At 37.0% G+C, this 17,481-nt stretch overlaps 1 protein-coding gene across 1 annotated transcript; it reads right to left on the bottom strand.

Annotated features, from left to right (window-relative positions):
- Positions 1-4,949: 4,949 nt before the first annotated feature.
- LOC6627538 (serine protease inhibitor 42Dd) lies at positions 4,950-17,122 on the bottom strand. The gene is made up of 3 exons (XM_015172491.3): positions 16,066-17,122; positions 15,919-16,007; positions 4,950-5,126 (listed from the first exon to the last, which is right to left on the bottom strand). Exons 1-3 carry the CDS (start codon positions 17,102-17,104, stop codon positions 5,106-5,108), a joined length of 1,149 nt encoding a protein of 382 aa, XP_015027977.2. The 5' UTR covers positions 17,105-17,122; the 3' UTR covers positions 4,950-5,105.
- Positions 17,123-17,481: the final 359 nt, after the last annotated feature.

Genomic DNA, 17,481 nt, shown 5'->3' with positions numbered 1-17,481 from the left:
TCGTTTCAAAACGTCATATCTCCGCGCGGAATTATGTCGTTTTCAAACGTCATGTCTCCACGCGGAATTATGTCGTTTTCAAACGTTATATTTCTGAGGGGAATTATGTCGTTTTCAAACGTCATATCTCCACGCGGAATTATGTCGTTTTCAAACGTCATATCTCCACGCGGAATTGTGTCGTTTTCAAACGTTATATTTCTGAGGGGAATTATGTCGTTTTCAAGCGTCATATCTCCACGCGAAATTTTGTTGTTTTCAAATGTTATATTTCTGAGGGGAATTATGTCGTTTTCAAACGTCATATCTCTACGCGGAATTTTGTCGTTTTCAAACGTCATATCTCCGCCTATAAAAATGAAAATCTCTAAAAACGAAAATCAGACTTATTTTACCCGAGAGTTTTTTCTAACGACATAATCTCGCGCAGATCAACTGCGAAACTATGTCGACTCTTTCGAATTACTCACCTAAACTGCCCAAAAAATTCCTCACAAAAAAACATCAGAATTTATTTAATTTTCAATATATTTATTTTCTTTCATAACAACGTATTTGCATTGCTTAATTATTTTTTATATAGGCATTTAAAAAATTATATGTTTTACAGCATTTGAATATTTAGTTATTATTTTATATATCAACACTTAACAGGTATTATCCGGAGTTGCCCAAGCTTTGTCTGGTCTTTTCCAGTTTTTTTCCTTTTGTCCTCCATTTTCTCAAGTTGTGACTGTATTAACCTGAAATAAAAAATATTTAATATATTAAAAAGTCGTCATTCAAAACGTGAGGTAATTGGACATTATTTGGCCGAGATACTGAAATAATCATCAAAAATGTGTACTTTACAAACGAATCGGTTTTTGGTCAACAAATTTTTTGAACCGACCGATTTGTAATTTGTTTGAATACCATTTGATAGTAGGGATCCGTACGAATTGAAAAATGTATAACATTTGAAAATCAGACAACATTTACCGGAGATATTCAAACAAAATCATCAAACAAGTAAGAGGTTCTAGTCGGGAGCTCCCAATTAGGGGATACCCTGAACCCTCTTCTTCCAACATCAAATGCATATATATTATATTTTAGAAGCTATATGTCAAGTTTGGTGACTCTACAATTAGAATTTGGGCAACAAAACGATCGTATTGGTAAGTTGGCTGAAAATTGTATAAAAATTTTATATTTAAACTTTCTCTTTTGTTATCAGGACCGCTCTCAAAAGATCATTAACGCCACGATTCTTTTTGACATTGGAGAAATCGATATGCGGGGCTTTTTGTCTCGATTTTCAAGGCAGGACCTGTTTGACTGGGATGATGAATCAAATATTTCCGGAATTTTGCCTGAAATGAAATCTTCCACAACGTCACTTTCCTCGAATGCTTCAAATTTAAGACATATCATAAATGGAACAATGATTCTTTAAATTAAAAACTAAACCTAAGTGTCCGAGCTGTAGACAAGAAGTCGAAGAGGCAATAAGTCATGTTTTTATTTACACCTAAAAAATGTAACACCAACACTAGGTTATGGCAAACAGTTAATAAAAAAAAGGATTAAATAAAAAAAAAATTTTTGAATGTCTTTGTTTTTACTCTGGTTAAATTAAACAGTTGCGAGAATTAAGAAGAAGCGATAACGACGTAGTTGAGAGGGCTCAACTACGCGACTTGGAATCACCAGATTTATCAGTTTAAAATGAAAACGTCTGATTTTCATTTTTAGAGCGGCGGAGATATGTCGTTTCAAAACGTCATATCTCCGCGCGGAATTTTGTCGTTTTCAAACGTCATATTTCTGCTGGGCATTATGTCGTTTTCAAACGTCATATCTCTACACGGAATATTATCGTTTTCAAACGTCATATTTCTGCTGGGCATTATGTCGTTTTCAAACGTCATATCTCTACACGGAATTTTGTCGTTTTCTAACATCATATTTCTGCGGGGAATTATGTCGTTTTCAAACGTCATATCTCTACGCGGAATTTTTTCGTTTTCAAAAGTCATATCTCCGCCTATAAAAATGAAAATCTCTAAAAACGATAATCAGATTTTTTCCCGAGAGTTTTTTCTAACGACATAATCTCGCGCAGAACAACTGCGAAACTATGACGACTCTTTCGAATTACTCACCTAAACTGCCCAAAAAATATGGCTAACAGATAATAAAAAAAAGGATTAAATAAAAAAAAATTTTTTGAATGTCTTTGTTTTTACTCTGGTTAAATTAAACAGAAGCGATAACGACGTAGTTGAGAGGGCTCAACTACGCGACTTGGAATCACCAGATTTATCAGTTTAAAATGAAAACGTCTGATTTTCATTTTTAGAGCGGCGGAGATATGTCGTTTCAAAACGTCATATCTCCGCGCGGAATTTTGTCGTTTTCAAACGTCATATTTCTGCTGGGAATTATGTCGTTTTCAAACGTCATATTTCTGAGGGGAATTATGTCGTTTTCAAACGTCATATCTCCACGCGGAATTATGTCGTTTTCAAACGTCATATCTCCGCGCGGAATTTTGTCGTTTTCAAACGTCATATTTCTGCGGGGAATTATGTCGTTTTCAAACGTCATATCTCCACGCGGAATTATGTCGTTTTCAAACGTCATATCTCCACGCGGAATTATGTCGTTTTCAAACGTCATATCTCCACGCGGAATTTTTTCCTTTTCATATTTCTGCGGGGAATTATGTCGTTTTCAAACGTCATATCTCCACGCGGAATTTTGTCGTTTTCAAACGTTATATTTCTGCGGGGAATTATGTCGTTTTCAAACGTCATATCTCCACGCGAAATTTTGTAGTTTTCAAACGTTATATTTCTGAGGGGAATTAGGTCGTTTTCAAACGTCATACCTCCACGCGGAATTTTGTCCTTTTCAAACGTTATATCTCCACGCGGAATTATGTCGTTTTCAAACGTCATATCTCCACGCGGAATTTTTTCCTTTTCATATTTCTGCGGGAAATTATGTCGTTTTCAAACGTCATATCTCCACGCGAAATTTTGTTGTTTTCAAATGTTATATTTCTGAGGGGAATTATGTCGTTTTCAAACGTCATATCTCTACGCGGAATTTTGTCGTTTTCAAACGTCATATCTCCGCCTATAAAAATGAAAATCTCTAAAAACGAAAATCAGACTTATTTTACCCGAGAGTTTTTTCTAACGACATAATCTCGCGCAGATCAACTGCGAAACTATGTCGACTCTTTCGAATTACTCACCTAAACTGCCCAAAAAATTCCTCACAAAAAAACATCAGAATTTATTTAATTTTCAATATATTTATTTTCTTTCATAACAACGTATTTGCATTGCTTAATTATTTTTTATATAGGCATTTAAAAAATTATATGTTTTACAGCATTTGAATATTTAGTTATTATTTTATATATCAACACTTAACAGGTATTATCCGGAGTTGCCCAAGCTTTGTCTGGTCTTTTCCAGTTTTTTTCCTTTTGTCCTCCATTTTCTCAAGTTGTGACTGTATTAACCTGAAATAAAAAATATTTAATATATTAAAAAGTCGTCATTCAAAACGTGAGGTAATTGGACATTATTTGGCCGAGATACTGAAATAATCATCAAAAATGTGTACTTTACAAACGAATCGGTTTTTGGTCAACAAATTTTTTGAACCGACCGATTTGTAATTTGTTTGAATACCATTTGATAGTAGGGATCCGTACGAATTGAAAAATGTATAACATTTGAAAATCAGACAACATTTACCGGAGATATTCAAACAAAATCATCAAACAAGTAAGAGGTTCTAGTCGGGAGCTCCCAATTAGGGGATACCCTGAACCCTCTTCTTCCAACATCAAATGCATATATATTATATTTTAGAAGCTATATGTCAAGTTTGGTGACTCTACAATTAGAATTTGGGCAACAAAACGATCGTATTGGTAAGTTGGCTGAAAATTTTATAAAAATGATATATTTAAACTTTCTCTTTTGTTATCAGGACCGCTCTCAAAAAATCATGGACGCCACGATTCTTTTTGACATTGGAGAAATCGATATGCGGGGCTTTTTGTCTCGATTTTCAAGGCAGGACCTGTTTGACTGGGATGATGAATCAAATATTTCCGGAATTTTGCCTGAATTGAAATATTCCACAACGTCACTTTCCTCGAATGCTTCAAATTTAAGACATATCATAAATGGAACAATGATTCTTTAAATTAAAAACTAAACCTAAGTGTCCGAGCTGTAAACAAGAAGTCGAAGAGGCAATAAGTCATGTTTTTATTTACACCTAAAAAATGTAACACCAACACTAGGTTATGGCAAACAGTTAATAAAAAAAAGATTTAAATAAAAAAAAAATTTTTGAATGTCTTTGTTTTTACTCTGGTTAAATTAAACAGTTGCGAGAATTAAGAAGAAGCGATAACGACGTAGTTGAGAGGGCTCAACTACGCGACTTGGAATCACCAGATTTATCAGTTTAAAATGAAAACGTCTGATTTTCATTTTTAGAGCGGCGGAGATATGTCGTTTCAAAACGTCATATCTCCGCGCGGAATTTTGTCGTTTTCAAACGTCATATTTCTGCTGGGCATTATGTCGTTTTCAAACGTCATATCTCTACACGGAATTTTGTCGTTTTCAAACATCATATTTCTGCGGGGAATTATGTCGTTTTCAAACGTCATATCTCTACGCGGAATTTTTTCGTTTTCAAAAGTCATATCTCCGCCTATAAAAATGAAAATCTCTAAAAACGAAAATCAGATTTTTTTCCCGAGAGTTTTTTCTAACGACATAATCTCGCGCAGATCAACTGCGAAACTATGTCGACTCTTTCGAATTACTCACCTAAACTGCCCAAAAAATTCCTCACAAAAAAACATCAGAATTTATTTAATTTTCAATATATTTATTTTCTTTCATAACATCGTATTTGCATTGCTTAATTATTTTTTATATAGGCATTTAAAAAATTATATGTTTTACAGCATTTGAATATTTAGTTATTATTTTATATATCAACACTTAACAGGTATTATCCGGAGTTGCCCAAGCTTTGTCTGGTCTTTTCCAGTTTTTTTCCTTTTGTCCTCCATTTTCTCAAGTTGTGACTGTATTAACCTGAAATAAAAAATATTTAATATATTAAAAAGTCGTCATTCAAAATGTAGACAAAACGTGAGGTAATTGGACATTATTTGGCCGAGATACTGAAAAAATCATCAAAAATGTGTACTTTACAAACGAATCGGTTTTTGGTCAACAAATTTTTTGAACCGACCGATTTGTAATTTGTTTGAATACCATTTGATAGTAGGGATCCGTACGAATTGAAAAATGTATAACATTTGAAAATCAGACAACATTTACCGGAGATATTCAAACAAAATCATCAAACAAGTAAGAGGTTCTAGTCGGGAGCTCCCAATTAGGGGATACCCTGAACCCTCTTCTTCCAACATCAAATGCATATATAGTCTATTTTAGAAGCTATATGTCAAGTTTGGTGACTCTAGCTCTTATTATTTACCAAAATTGCCCTAATAACAGGATATCGATATCGATTTTTATCAGTTGCTTGGAAACGGAGCAAGTTATCGACTATCGGAAGCAAGCTCGATCTGCGCAGGCACTAGGAGCATATACATCTAAAATTTTAAGTTTATAGCTCTTATAGGTTCTGAGATCTTTGCGTTCATACACACGGACAGACGGACAGATGGCCGGATGGACGGACGGACAGACGGACAGACAGACGGACAGACAGACGGACATGGCTAGATCGACTCGGCTGTTGATGCTGATCAAGAAGATATATACTTTATGGAGTCGGAGATGTCTCCTTCTATGCGTTACACATTTCACAACAAAATAATAATACCCTCTGCTGTTGTTATTTTTGTGGCATGAGCCTCTTGTTGCATGTTTAATTAGTTGGTTGTTTATAGCTGCATACTGGCGTTTTTTATAATCATTGTTGCGGTGCATATTTGGTTTATTTATTTACCATTTTTTTAATTGTGTTTGTTTTTGCTTTCTTTTTTATTTGTTCTTAATTTATTAATGCTGCATGATATGCTGCTTAAGCTGACGTTTAATTAATTCTATTAATTTTTTAATTATGCAAGAGAATACAGAAAAAAGCAAACGCCAAAAAAAGCTGCAAATGAATGCAAGTTTTTATGTTCATAAAAAATACATTTAAATGGAAATGTCGAACAAAATGATGTGAAATGAAATATTTATAAATATTAAACAGAGCAGTGGATCTTTTACATTAATGTAAAGCTGTAAAAAGCTACAAAAGCAAATAAGCTTACAAAAAATAATAAATCAAAAAGTGAGCAAGTATTGGGTAAAATTTAAATATATTTTATAGTTAATATAGTTGGCTAAAGTTTCTCAGGTAACATGTTTTACAAATCTCGAATTTTATAATGACAAATTCCAAATACTCTAATATATATCTAATCTATCTAAGAATCGCATTATCATTAGAATCAAGAATAATCGTTATTTGTTGTTTTCTTTCAAGCATAAAATGAAGTCTAATCTTTTCAAATTTTAATCAGTTCTGTTTCTGTTTCCAAACTAAGTTGATATCAAGTCTGCAGCTGGAACTATCCCGCATAACTAATAACCAGTTGCAATCAGTTGTGCAATCACAGCCGAACAGAAGTTGTATACCCTTGCCCATTCACGGCGTTTGGCAGGGCCCACAAGTTTAGCTGGCAATTGCACTTAGAAGAATGAAATGCCAACAAAATGGCAAAGGTTAATGCACCATCGGACAGTTGTCGTCTATCCGTTATGTCTCATCCAATGCAACCAATGTCGACAAAATGATCATCAGCAAAGCGAACATCATCATCAGCATTGGCAGAGTGTGTTTGTGTGTGTGGCATATGACAAAGTTTAAGTGCTGGTAAATCCATAGATTTCATGCTGGCAGCCGGCAAACATGGCCACTTATTGTGCGAGACACACAGCAACAACAGCAACAACAACAGCGACAACAGGAACAAACAACCAGAGGTGTTGGTAATGTGCTGCAAACGACAACGACAACAACAAGAACAACAATTGTTGCAACAATAGTATCGCATTTCAATGTTTTTAGTGCGGCATAAAAACAAAAGCAAAAGCCGCATTCAAACTGCGAACTAACAACAACAACAACAACAACGACAACAACAAACAACGTTACTTTGGGGCACAGACTGCAAAAGTTTTTATGCTACAACTTGCAGATACTTACCAGCACCCAGCACCCGGCTCGGCCCCTTTGCTGCCATCACCCCCGGCTGGCTGCACGTAATTTTGTTGTGTCGCGACGCAAATATGTTGCCCATGAAAGCCATCGAACCACCCTCGCTTGCCGCCCCACCCTTTCCATCCATCCTCTTGCCACGTCATATGCTAAGCTGCTACCTTGGCATTATGCAAGGCGCCATTGCCGTCGCACTTGTCACTTTAACCTTGCACGGCCTGTCAGCAGACGCCTCACACTTGCGCCCAAAAAACGCCCAACATATCCGCCCCCACGCCCAACAGACACCCAGCGCCCATCTGGCAAGCCACTGAAAATTTGCGCAAAGCGGCATGGAAAATGAAAAGAAAAGCCATAAAACCAAAGACGACGCGCAAAGCCAGAAAAAAAAATACAACAAAATATAATGCAAGATACGTCGCTGTCTAATTAACGCACCTTGTATACACTCACCAGGACGATTTGTTTTAAAGCAAGAGAAATGGAGTTTTATGTAACATTATTTATAACAAAATATGTGTGGCTATATGGACATATATAGTCTGTGAAGACGAGTTTAAAAACTGACCTAATATATATACAACTATTTGCAAAGATAATTAAAGCAGACTATATTTCTTACCCAGCATTAAATGTTTATATAGATAGATACATAGATTGTGAGCTCAAATACAGAATAAATAATTTATAAATAAATCAACAAAATATTTTTAAACAAATGTAAAGAAAATGGAACGTCTCCGAAACTAGCATTAAATAGTAATATATATATTTGAATAATATAATTTTACTTCTAACTTCGTTAATCAAACTTTTATGATTCGGTTCTTTCGACTAAAAATGAAAATTTTATAAACTTTATTATTATATTAATTTAACTCAAATTTCTTCTTTAATTTTATATTAAGCTAAAAGCGCCTCAAATTACTTTGCATTCAGATCTTTCTATACATTTTATACGGATCAATTGAAATGTTTTGAATATTTTCACTTAAGGCTGCTTGTTACCAATCACATAGTATAGCTAATATAATCCAAGATATAGGGCATTGAAACCGAAACGAGCGTAAATATGCCTGTCATCATTTTGACATCAGCATTGCTGTCGGCATCGCCGTCGTCGCCTGGACTGGCATCGGCTGTGGCTGGAGCTGTAGCTGGAGCTGATGCCATGGCTGGATCTGTGCGGCTTGGGTAGTTGAGCGGGCCATTACCATAACTATAATGCATATTTCAGCATCGGCATCGGCCCGTCTAAGGCCCCTTCCTCATCATCATCATCATCATCATCAGCGACGACGATGATGATGCCGTCGTAGCCGTCGTCATGTGGAAAATCCCGGTATCACTTTCGCTTCTGCCTTTGTTGACAATCTCGGTTTCAATGTGTGCCCAGTAGTACCCCACAACATTCCCCTCCGCCCAGCGCCTGCCACCCCCAACTGCTGTACTTAGTTATCTGGGAAGCATGCCTCGGCATATTTATGCCTTGTTTGTAGCCGCATTTGCTGTACCTCTCGCCAAGCGCCGGGCCCGGGCCCATAATGAATGGCAAGGTTTTAGCATAAAAGTTTATTGAACTAGAACTACGAGGTAAATACACATAGATTGAACCGCAGGAGACGCCCACCCATTGGCCATGCAGACACAGTAACGACAGTGGTTATGGCCTCTTTATAAATAAATCGATGCAATTTACGCGAAAATTTGGCAGAAATGGACAGCGAAAAGTACTTTGCTGGGTATATGTACTGCTATTCCCAGTGGTCTGATTCTGTCAAAATTACCGAACAAATTTCAAAAATACCCTTTAAATTTTTAGATTTTGGTACACTGTTGTAAATGCGAATGTTAAGTAAAGATTAAATTAACAAATGAATCTATTGAGAATGAAAACCTCAAAAACCTCTCTGAAAAATTGTGGTAGCTTTCCGCTTTTACTGATCCGCTGAAGGGAAAGTATTTCAAAATGACAATTCTAATAGAATTCCAAGAATAGATTAAACTTTAAACAAATAGATTACTATTTTTCATTCCTTGAGCATTATAATAACAAAGAGTTATAAACAATAGATGTAACTATTTCAATAATTTATATGCGAGGAAAATGTAAGAAACACCTTGATTGTTATTTATACAGATATAAGTTTTTGAGTTTTGAGCTTTTTATATTTTTTATGATAAAATTTAATGGCAATAAAATAGGAGTAAATTATTTACTTATTTCATCAATTGATTCAGTTTAATGCGCAAAACTAGATTTATTTAGACGTATATCACGAATAGAATATAAAAGTTAATATTGCTTGTAATTCAAAATTAAATTAATTATATTACATATAATATATTATTATTATCTTATATTATATTATATTAATTTTAAATTGATGGAAGTTTCTGTTTGCAATTTTTTTTCTGCTAGTAAATAAATTTTTTAACTTATATAAACTATCAAAAATTGAGTCTTTATTGTAGACAATGGGAACAAATCACTTGGGATAGTTATCGAAGAGAACCCCCACAAACAGTTTGTATATCATATTAAGACTTCCTAATCAAACATGTTTGAGCCTCAACACGACGCATCTGTCTCGCCCTGCTAACACCCAATCCTCCTCTTTCTCTCTCTCTCTCTCTCTAGTCCATTTGTCGTGAAGCATTTCCCTATTTTGGCCAATTTGAACAACTGCGAGTGTGTGACTCCAGTTGCTCGTGTTCGTAATCCACGTGGATTATGTCAAAATTGGTATATCATAAAAACGTCGCGTACGTGATCGGCATGGACAAAATATGATAAAGCTGCGAGACGAAGAGAGTAAGAGATGAGACACATAGAGAGAAAGGTAGAGAGTGGGAGAGAGAGAAAGGTAAGCGCTGCGATTCGAACCCGAAACCGAAGCCATTAACTTTGCCTTTTGGCGCCGCTGACACTCCAACCTTTTGGCCAAGTGATTAATTTGTATGCGCCAGGCGCTGACTTTTGCGGTCTCGGGACAAAGGCCAAAAGTGTTTGGCATCTAACGGAAATGCGCGCCCGGGGACAGTCCGTCCAGACAGCCCGGACCAGTCCATCGGAGCTGGAGTTAGAGTTAGCAGATGGGCAAGGGCACATTCTGCGGCGCCAGTGTTGGTAAGTGCTTTGAATATGCAGTTGTCGTGGGGCGGACAACATAAAGTTTTGCCTGCTGGCTTACGGATTTCGCCCGGAAAGTTTTCCACATAGACCTTATAAGGCGACTTGGCTGGCTTATGGCCAACAACTTGTAAAGCGGCACAAAAACTTGAAATACGTTTACTTCGTTTTTCTTTTCATTGTTTTTTTTTTTTCATTTTTTTTACTGTACAACTTGTAGAGAGCGAAATAAAATTCATGACGCGACAATTGGTAAGAAAAACTCACATTCCGTTCGCGCGTTCCGTGTCAAGATTTCATTAAACTTTCTGTAAGACAGCAAAGCTCGAGCAATCTATAAAGCAAGACTGGTAAAAAAAAGAATGTGAAGAAGCCGGAAAAAAACTTGGCTCATTAATTGAGTTGCTCGCGCTATTAGGCAAAAGGGCAAAGGCAAAAAAGGCAGAGAAAAACAAAACAAAACAAAGATTTTGCATAAATATAAATAGTGCATAATAAGGCAAGGGTTGAAGTGCGAGGAATTTTAAAACGGGTTTTAGGTAGAAGAAAATTTGCATACACTCATGAAATTCTAATATATTCGAAAAAACTTCTTAAAATGAGCCTCAAATACTTTTACAAATTCTAAAAATATGTATTAAACTATAACATAAATAAATCGTATTTCAGCAAATGGCTCATGTCAGTAAAAAATGACAGCCTCATCCACACCCCTTTTGTGTAATATATATCCCGTTCAAATTATATTATATACACAGCGAGGGTAAACAAAAAATAAAATACATGCCTTAAGTCAGCTGCTGTGAGTTTCCTTGAAGGAAAAAAGTGTTTCCTATTTCAATTTGGTATATCAGCCATTTGGAATGAACTTTACACTCGCCTGCCTCTGGCGCCCCAGCAAAAGTATCTGTATCTGTATCTTTAGCTGTGGCTAAAGCTATTCCTGTAACTGTAGCTCTGTAGATGTATCCTTTTCTTTTTATTGTATTACCGCGAGTGTTATGCTAATTTCCGTAGCCGGGAAGCAATGGGGCCTGCCGCCCTGAGTCTGTGGTTCAGCCTCGGCCTCAGTCTCAGACTCATTCTCATCGTTCTCGCCGTCGTCGTCGTCGCATCTTCTGCAAAGTCCTGGGCCGGAAATGAAATTTAACTGAATTTGCATTGGAATTCGATTAAATCGTTTATGCAAACATTTCGTTTCATTTCATTTGCGGGTTTTTCGCTTTCCCAACGCTCGTCTGCGACTGTAACCGTAAACAGGGCCATGTGAATGTGCGAATCCTTTTTGCCTGCCTCCACGCTAAAGCCAAATTGCGGCCATGTCTCGACCTCCCACTCCATTTCCACTTCCCGCTCCAGCTGCAGCACCCCACTCATTTTGCGCCATTTGATTCTCTTCTTTTTGCTCAGCTCTTGTGGCATGGCAAAATTACATTGAAAAGCCTCGAGAGTTGATTTTGGCGTTCATCTAATTTACATAATGCTCATATGTTTTGTCTGTTTTCGAGTTCTGCACGGCTCAGCACATTAAATGCTGTGGAAATGTATCTTGGCGCTTGTTATTTATGAATTAATTTCATTTCCCATGTAAATGCATAAAGGTAATCGAGTATGCGACGGCCTAGCCCAATCATTTGCATAAAAGTATGAAATTTTATTAAAAAATAAATAAATAAAATATGCAAAAAAATTGAAGATTGATCGAAGAACAAAAATTAGAAGTTTAACAGTCGAATATTTTGAATTTTAAGTACACAGCAAATATAAAATACCTAAAGTACACTTTAATATAATTCCTTAATGGTGTGCCACATGAGCTGCATTTTATTTTGCCGATGATTACCAAATGACCGAGCTCTTTCCACATTGCATTCGCTTTTGTAGCTTCCTTAAGCTCGTCGGCATTGCCGGAGTTTTATCTGAGTCCCCCAAATGGCATTCAAATGCAAACCGCATGAGTCGCATAAGGATGCGCTGAAGGCTGCAGCGATAAGCTGCAGTGGCATTGGCAGTGTGGCACTGTGGCAATGTGGCAGTAACCTACTGCGGTCATACATTGTATCTCGCTGTCCCTCCTCATCTCTCTCTATCGCTGTTGGAACCCATTTGCCAAAATGAGCTACCAAAAATGGAGTTGAGCGTCAAGGGAAATATATGTTTTATTGCGGTCCATGAAACAGTTCATAAATAAGCATATGCCACAGCATATGAGTCTATGAGTCAGTGTGTGCGAGTGCATTCAGACAATCATCTAGCGTAGGTATGCAAAAACCTATTTATATCAACATAACTCGGTTTGTGGCTTTTTCCATATAAAAAGCATTGGAAATTATATTACAATTGCATTCGGTATATTTGTTTGTGCTTCGAGTTCGGCTTTTGCATTTGCATGCCACAAAATATGTTTGCTCTGTCTAGTGTCTCGTAATATCTCATAAAAGCGCTGCAAATTGAATATAAAAAAAAACCTTGTTGCAAGAGTCAGCAAAATGGTGAAAATTGAAGCGCATTAAATATTTAAGCACAATTTGAAAACTCTATTAACACCCTGCGAAGAGCGTACAATGGGAACAACAGTGTCTGCGAAAAGTTTGCGCTCACTTATAAATCATAAAAATTGAAATCACAAGACAAAACTTGTCCATTATCAACATTAGCAAATGAAATTTTCGCCCATATTCCACGCCGCGCCGCAACCAACTTTTGTACATTTTACAACAAATTTAACTTTAATTTGGTAATTTAGCAACGCCCACGGCTGGGCAACGGAATGCGAATGAAAATGTATGAAAATGAATGACTGAATGAATATTCAATTTGTATTCGTTGAATTTCCCGCTGAGCACTTGGCCAGCGGGCGCTGTGAAAAGTTGAAAATTCAATAATGGATAACCTTCAATTTACGTGAACAACTTTTCATTTCAGTTGAATATTGTGGACTCGGTTCAAGTTTTAAAGTGACTTTGTTAAATGTACGATAAAAAATATATTGGCTTTTCCTTATATTTATTTAAATAAACTATTTTAAACAAGCTTTACTTCGTATTGTATAGATTTTTATCAACATGCGCCAAAAAAAAAAAATCAGTGAACAGTTGAAAACAGAAAAGCTTGCTCTGGTAATAAAAAATGCTATATGATCGATCGATTCCCCGGCAGCTATACTACATGACATAGTCAGTTGTTAATAAGATTTGGCAAATATGTAGGGAGAGTAGTGAAACTTATAAATGCCGAGCTTGTCACAGATATCTTTACAAACAAGAACGTTTTCTCCATATGACATTGTGGTCCGATCAACTCGGCTGTTGATGTCTATAGTATAATACTTTGTGGGATCGAAGATGTCTCCTTTTATGCGTAGAAAAAGAATTTGAAAGGCCAATCAAAAATATTTATTTTTATAAATATGATTGGAAGATAGGAATGGTGGATATATGGATAGATATATTCTTTTCAGACTTGTGTCATTTAAGGACAACTCATGCACTTAAAATATAATTGAATATATTTTTTTAAATATTTTTTCCCATTTGCATCAGCTTGTCTGGTTCCCAAGGAATTCGGCAATATGCTACCCAAAAGCTGGTCACTTTCATTGATTGACCCATGCGCGCTTTATCTATGCAATCTTTGACATTTGCCATGCTGAATTTCGCATCCATATTTTACATACCCGCACCAATTTTCGAAAATCAACCAATTCCCTGAATGAAAAAATATAAAAAAGCAATAGAGCCTGGCTGTAGAGCCCAATTCAAAAGCGAAACGTGTAGCCCATAAATTTGGAATTCAGCCCCCGCTCATTTGCACAGAGGATTAAAGGGTCTCGTCGGGGTTTTGCACTCTCACCATTTGTTATGCCTTTGCGCTGTGTTTTGCTTTTCGAATTTTTCTCGTTTTCCATTTCCCTACCATTTTTCTGGCACTGCTGTTGTTGTTGTTGTTGTTTGTCCTAGCGGAAAGCTTGCAAAAGTGATTAATGCAAAAGTCGGCGGCAGCGTCGATGGCGACCAACAACAAATTTGCCAACGCGCATAGAAAACACAACGCAACGCCGGCATTTTTATTGAATTGCCAGCCTCGGAATGCGCTGGCCACTCCATTTACCTGCGCTGCCTGAATAAAACTAGACACTCAGAGTGAATTTCCTAGTGCGCACGGGAGCTCGGCTGGGGCCCGCTCTGCAAGTATGCTTTGACTACAGTTGCACGGATTAAAGCGCAAAATGCCCCGAAATCCGCTTTGGGCAGCAAAGAGTATGCGGCAGGTGTGGCAGCAGTCGTGTTAAAGCCGCACTGAGGTTCGCATGCAACCGCAACCAAATATTCTTGCAAATCAATTATTTAAGGCTCAATATATATTCTATATACATATATACTCTTTATATATGTGTAACGATCGCAACGATATGCAACTTAAATAGTACAATTAATAATTCTTAATATTTTCTATGAAGCTTTCGATTATCAAAAAAAAATATAAATTTTTAATCAATTGACGTTTAAGCCAGGCTTTAAGAGTTTGGGCTTAATAAGAAGCTGTCGGATATAGTTAAAGTGCCATTTGAAATGCACTAACACGATTTTCAATAAATACGAAACGAGCCCGACACAATAAAATGTCAAGAAACTCAGACAGTCAGCCACCCCCATTATAGACCAGGCACGCTCCAAGTTGATGTTTACCAGAGCTTGGGGGAGAATTTTGGAGACTGGGTAGCTGCCCGCCAGATTTCTATCAAGCCATCAAACTGGCAATGAGAACTGAGTCCTGCTGCTGCTTTTGCTGCCGGCTTAGTCGAAAGTCAAAGGAACGCCCGAGTGTCACTGACACCGAACCACCCCCGCTGGGTGGGGCGAACTGTTGTGCTCGGTTTTCTACATTATTGATGGTGATTTTAAAACGTGCCTACAACAAAAATTTCACACATTTGCCGGATTTACAATTTGTGTGTGGCTTTGTTTTGCTTGCGTTCGATTGACGCTTATCTTAATGGACCAAACATATGGGCCAGGCCAGGCCAGGCGTTCTCCATTCCCATGCTGTCGCCTTGTGGCACGTCAGGAGCAAACGTGTTGATAATTTAAATAAGCTACTTTGAGCGCTGTCGTCTGACATTGCGCATACGCAGCGTTCGCCTGTCGTCGCTGCGATAAGCCTTGGTAAATGTTTTTCGATTTTGTATTAATTTTGTGCTCAAATCCCAGCGAGATTTGTGATGCACACAGACAGGCGAGTGTGCATGAGGGTTAGCTTCATTAAAAAAATATTTGAAAAATTCTTTGGCTGGGGAATTTGCAATAAACGCGATGTGGGCATAAATTGAAACAAGCTGCGTTCGGATATTGGTTAGCTTAATGATTTTGCTTGAACCAGATTTTACATAAATGCCTCACATATTTGGAGTCATGAACAAAGTTTTTATTATTTTTTTGAATACCCAGCATATCTTCGAATTGTCTACATTTTGTTTGGCAAAAGTGAACACTTTATTTCGGATTACTTACGCGGCCTGCGAGATAAACTTTTTGTTTGTCCCTGATCACAAATAGAAATGGATGATCCGCTTTAATCTGAGGCCAACTGTTGGATTTTTCTAAAAAATTTGGATATGTATTATAAACCAAATGTTTTAATATATTCCAAATACTTACCATGGTAATCTGAGGGCGATGCGCCCTTTTCATTAACCTCAACGACTGCTTTTTGAAGGAACTCGGTGATTTCCAAGGTTTTGTTTACTTCAGTCGCATCCTTTAAATTTGCGTCTAGCGAATAATTTATGCCTAGAGCGCTTAAGACTTTTCTTAGCTTTATAATAGATTCTAATCTAAATTTTGGTAAGGTAAGCCTTAGACGTTTGATATATGCATCCGGCTCAAATTGTGTTGTCTCCAGTGTATCAAACATATCGACGACCTTAAAAATGCCATTAGTCGTTCTTGGCACAATAATAATCATATTCATTGTACTTGGTAACGAATATTTTATTTTGATAGCGTCAGCATCCAGCTGCTCCACATATTTATATGGAAAATAGCCCTCCCGACTCATCATATCCACCTCAACAGTTCGCTCACCTCCATCTGACAGAGGTACATAGAAGGGTGAACGCTTAGTGTGTGCGCTATCAAAATCGAGCCTCCACAATCCGTGAAAGTAAATCGCGCTCATAAACAATATCTTTGAGTTGGGTTCGGTTTTCTCAATCAATTTAGTTATTTTGCTTTTAGTTGTTGCGGCAGCCCAATCATTGATTTTGGAAACAGTCGCCGCGGAGTCTGCAAAGTTCACACTTTCAACTGGAGACTTGTGAATTCTACGCAGCTTTTCCTCATACTCTGGCAAAATGCTAACATCCTGTGATACAAAGAGTCGATTTCCCACATAGAGTTCAACGCCGTCAAGCGAAGTTTGAATCGAATATGAGTTATTCATGATTAGCTCAAAAGCTACCGCATCCGTGACCTCAAACAGTTCCAGCAGCTTGTCTTTTGTCTTTCCCTGTGCACCGTAATACAACTGAATCAAACCGTCTAGCACCAGGTAGGGCGACACGAGCACATTGTCATCTTTGCTCTGACGCAGTACCTCCGCAATGATCGATGGTATTATCTGCTTCGCAATGACCGATTCGATGGCAACAAGGGCGGGGAGCACAACAATTGACAGAGTACAATATAACTTGACCATGTTGTATAAACTGTTATGACAGCATCTGGTATGGTTCTTTTAAAGTTTAAGTTGGAGATTCATTTGATTTGCGAAAAAACTGAAACGAATCAAATTTAAACTACCGTTTGACTGTATAAACATGACTAGCAATGGAACTATATACCCTATTTTCCGGCTATAATTTATGAAGGGTAATTAACTTTTGTTTTTACCCCGTTGAGTATATATAATGCAGTAAGCAGTAAGTCGATTTGATCTGATGAAAAATTATAGATACATCTTGACCTTATTTTAATAATTTTTGATAATTGACGATAGCATACAAAAATGATCATACGAGCTAAGAGCTAACTACTTTCACAAATAGTTTTAAAGCGCAATATATTTTTTATAAA

Source organism: Drosophila virilis, chromosome 4, assembly GCF_030788295.1.
Source record: "Drosophila virilis strain 15010-1051.87 chromosome 4, Dvir_AGI_RSII-ME, whole genome shotgun sequence".
In the NCBI taxonomy this organism is placed as follows: Eukaryota; Metazoa; Arthropoda; class Insecta; order Diptera; family Drosophilidae; genus Drosophila; species Drosophila virilis.
The sequence above is the reverse complement of the archived record's forward strand: the minus strand, read 5'-3'. Positions and strand labels throughout refer to the sequence as shown.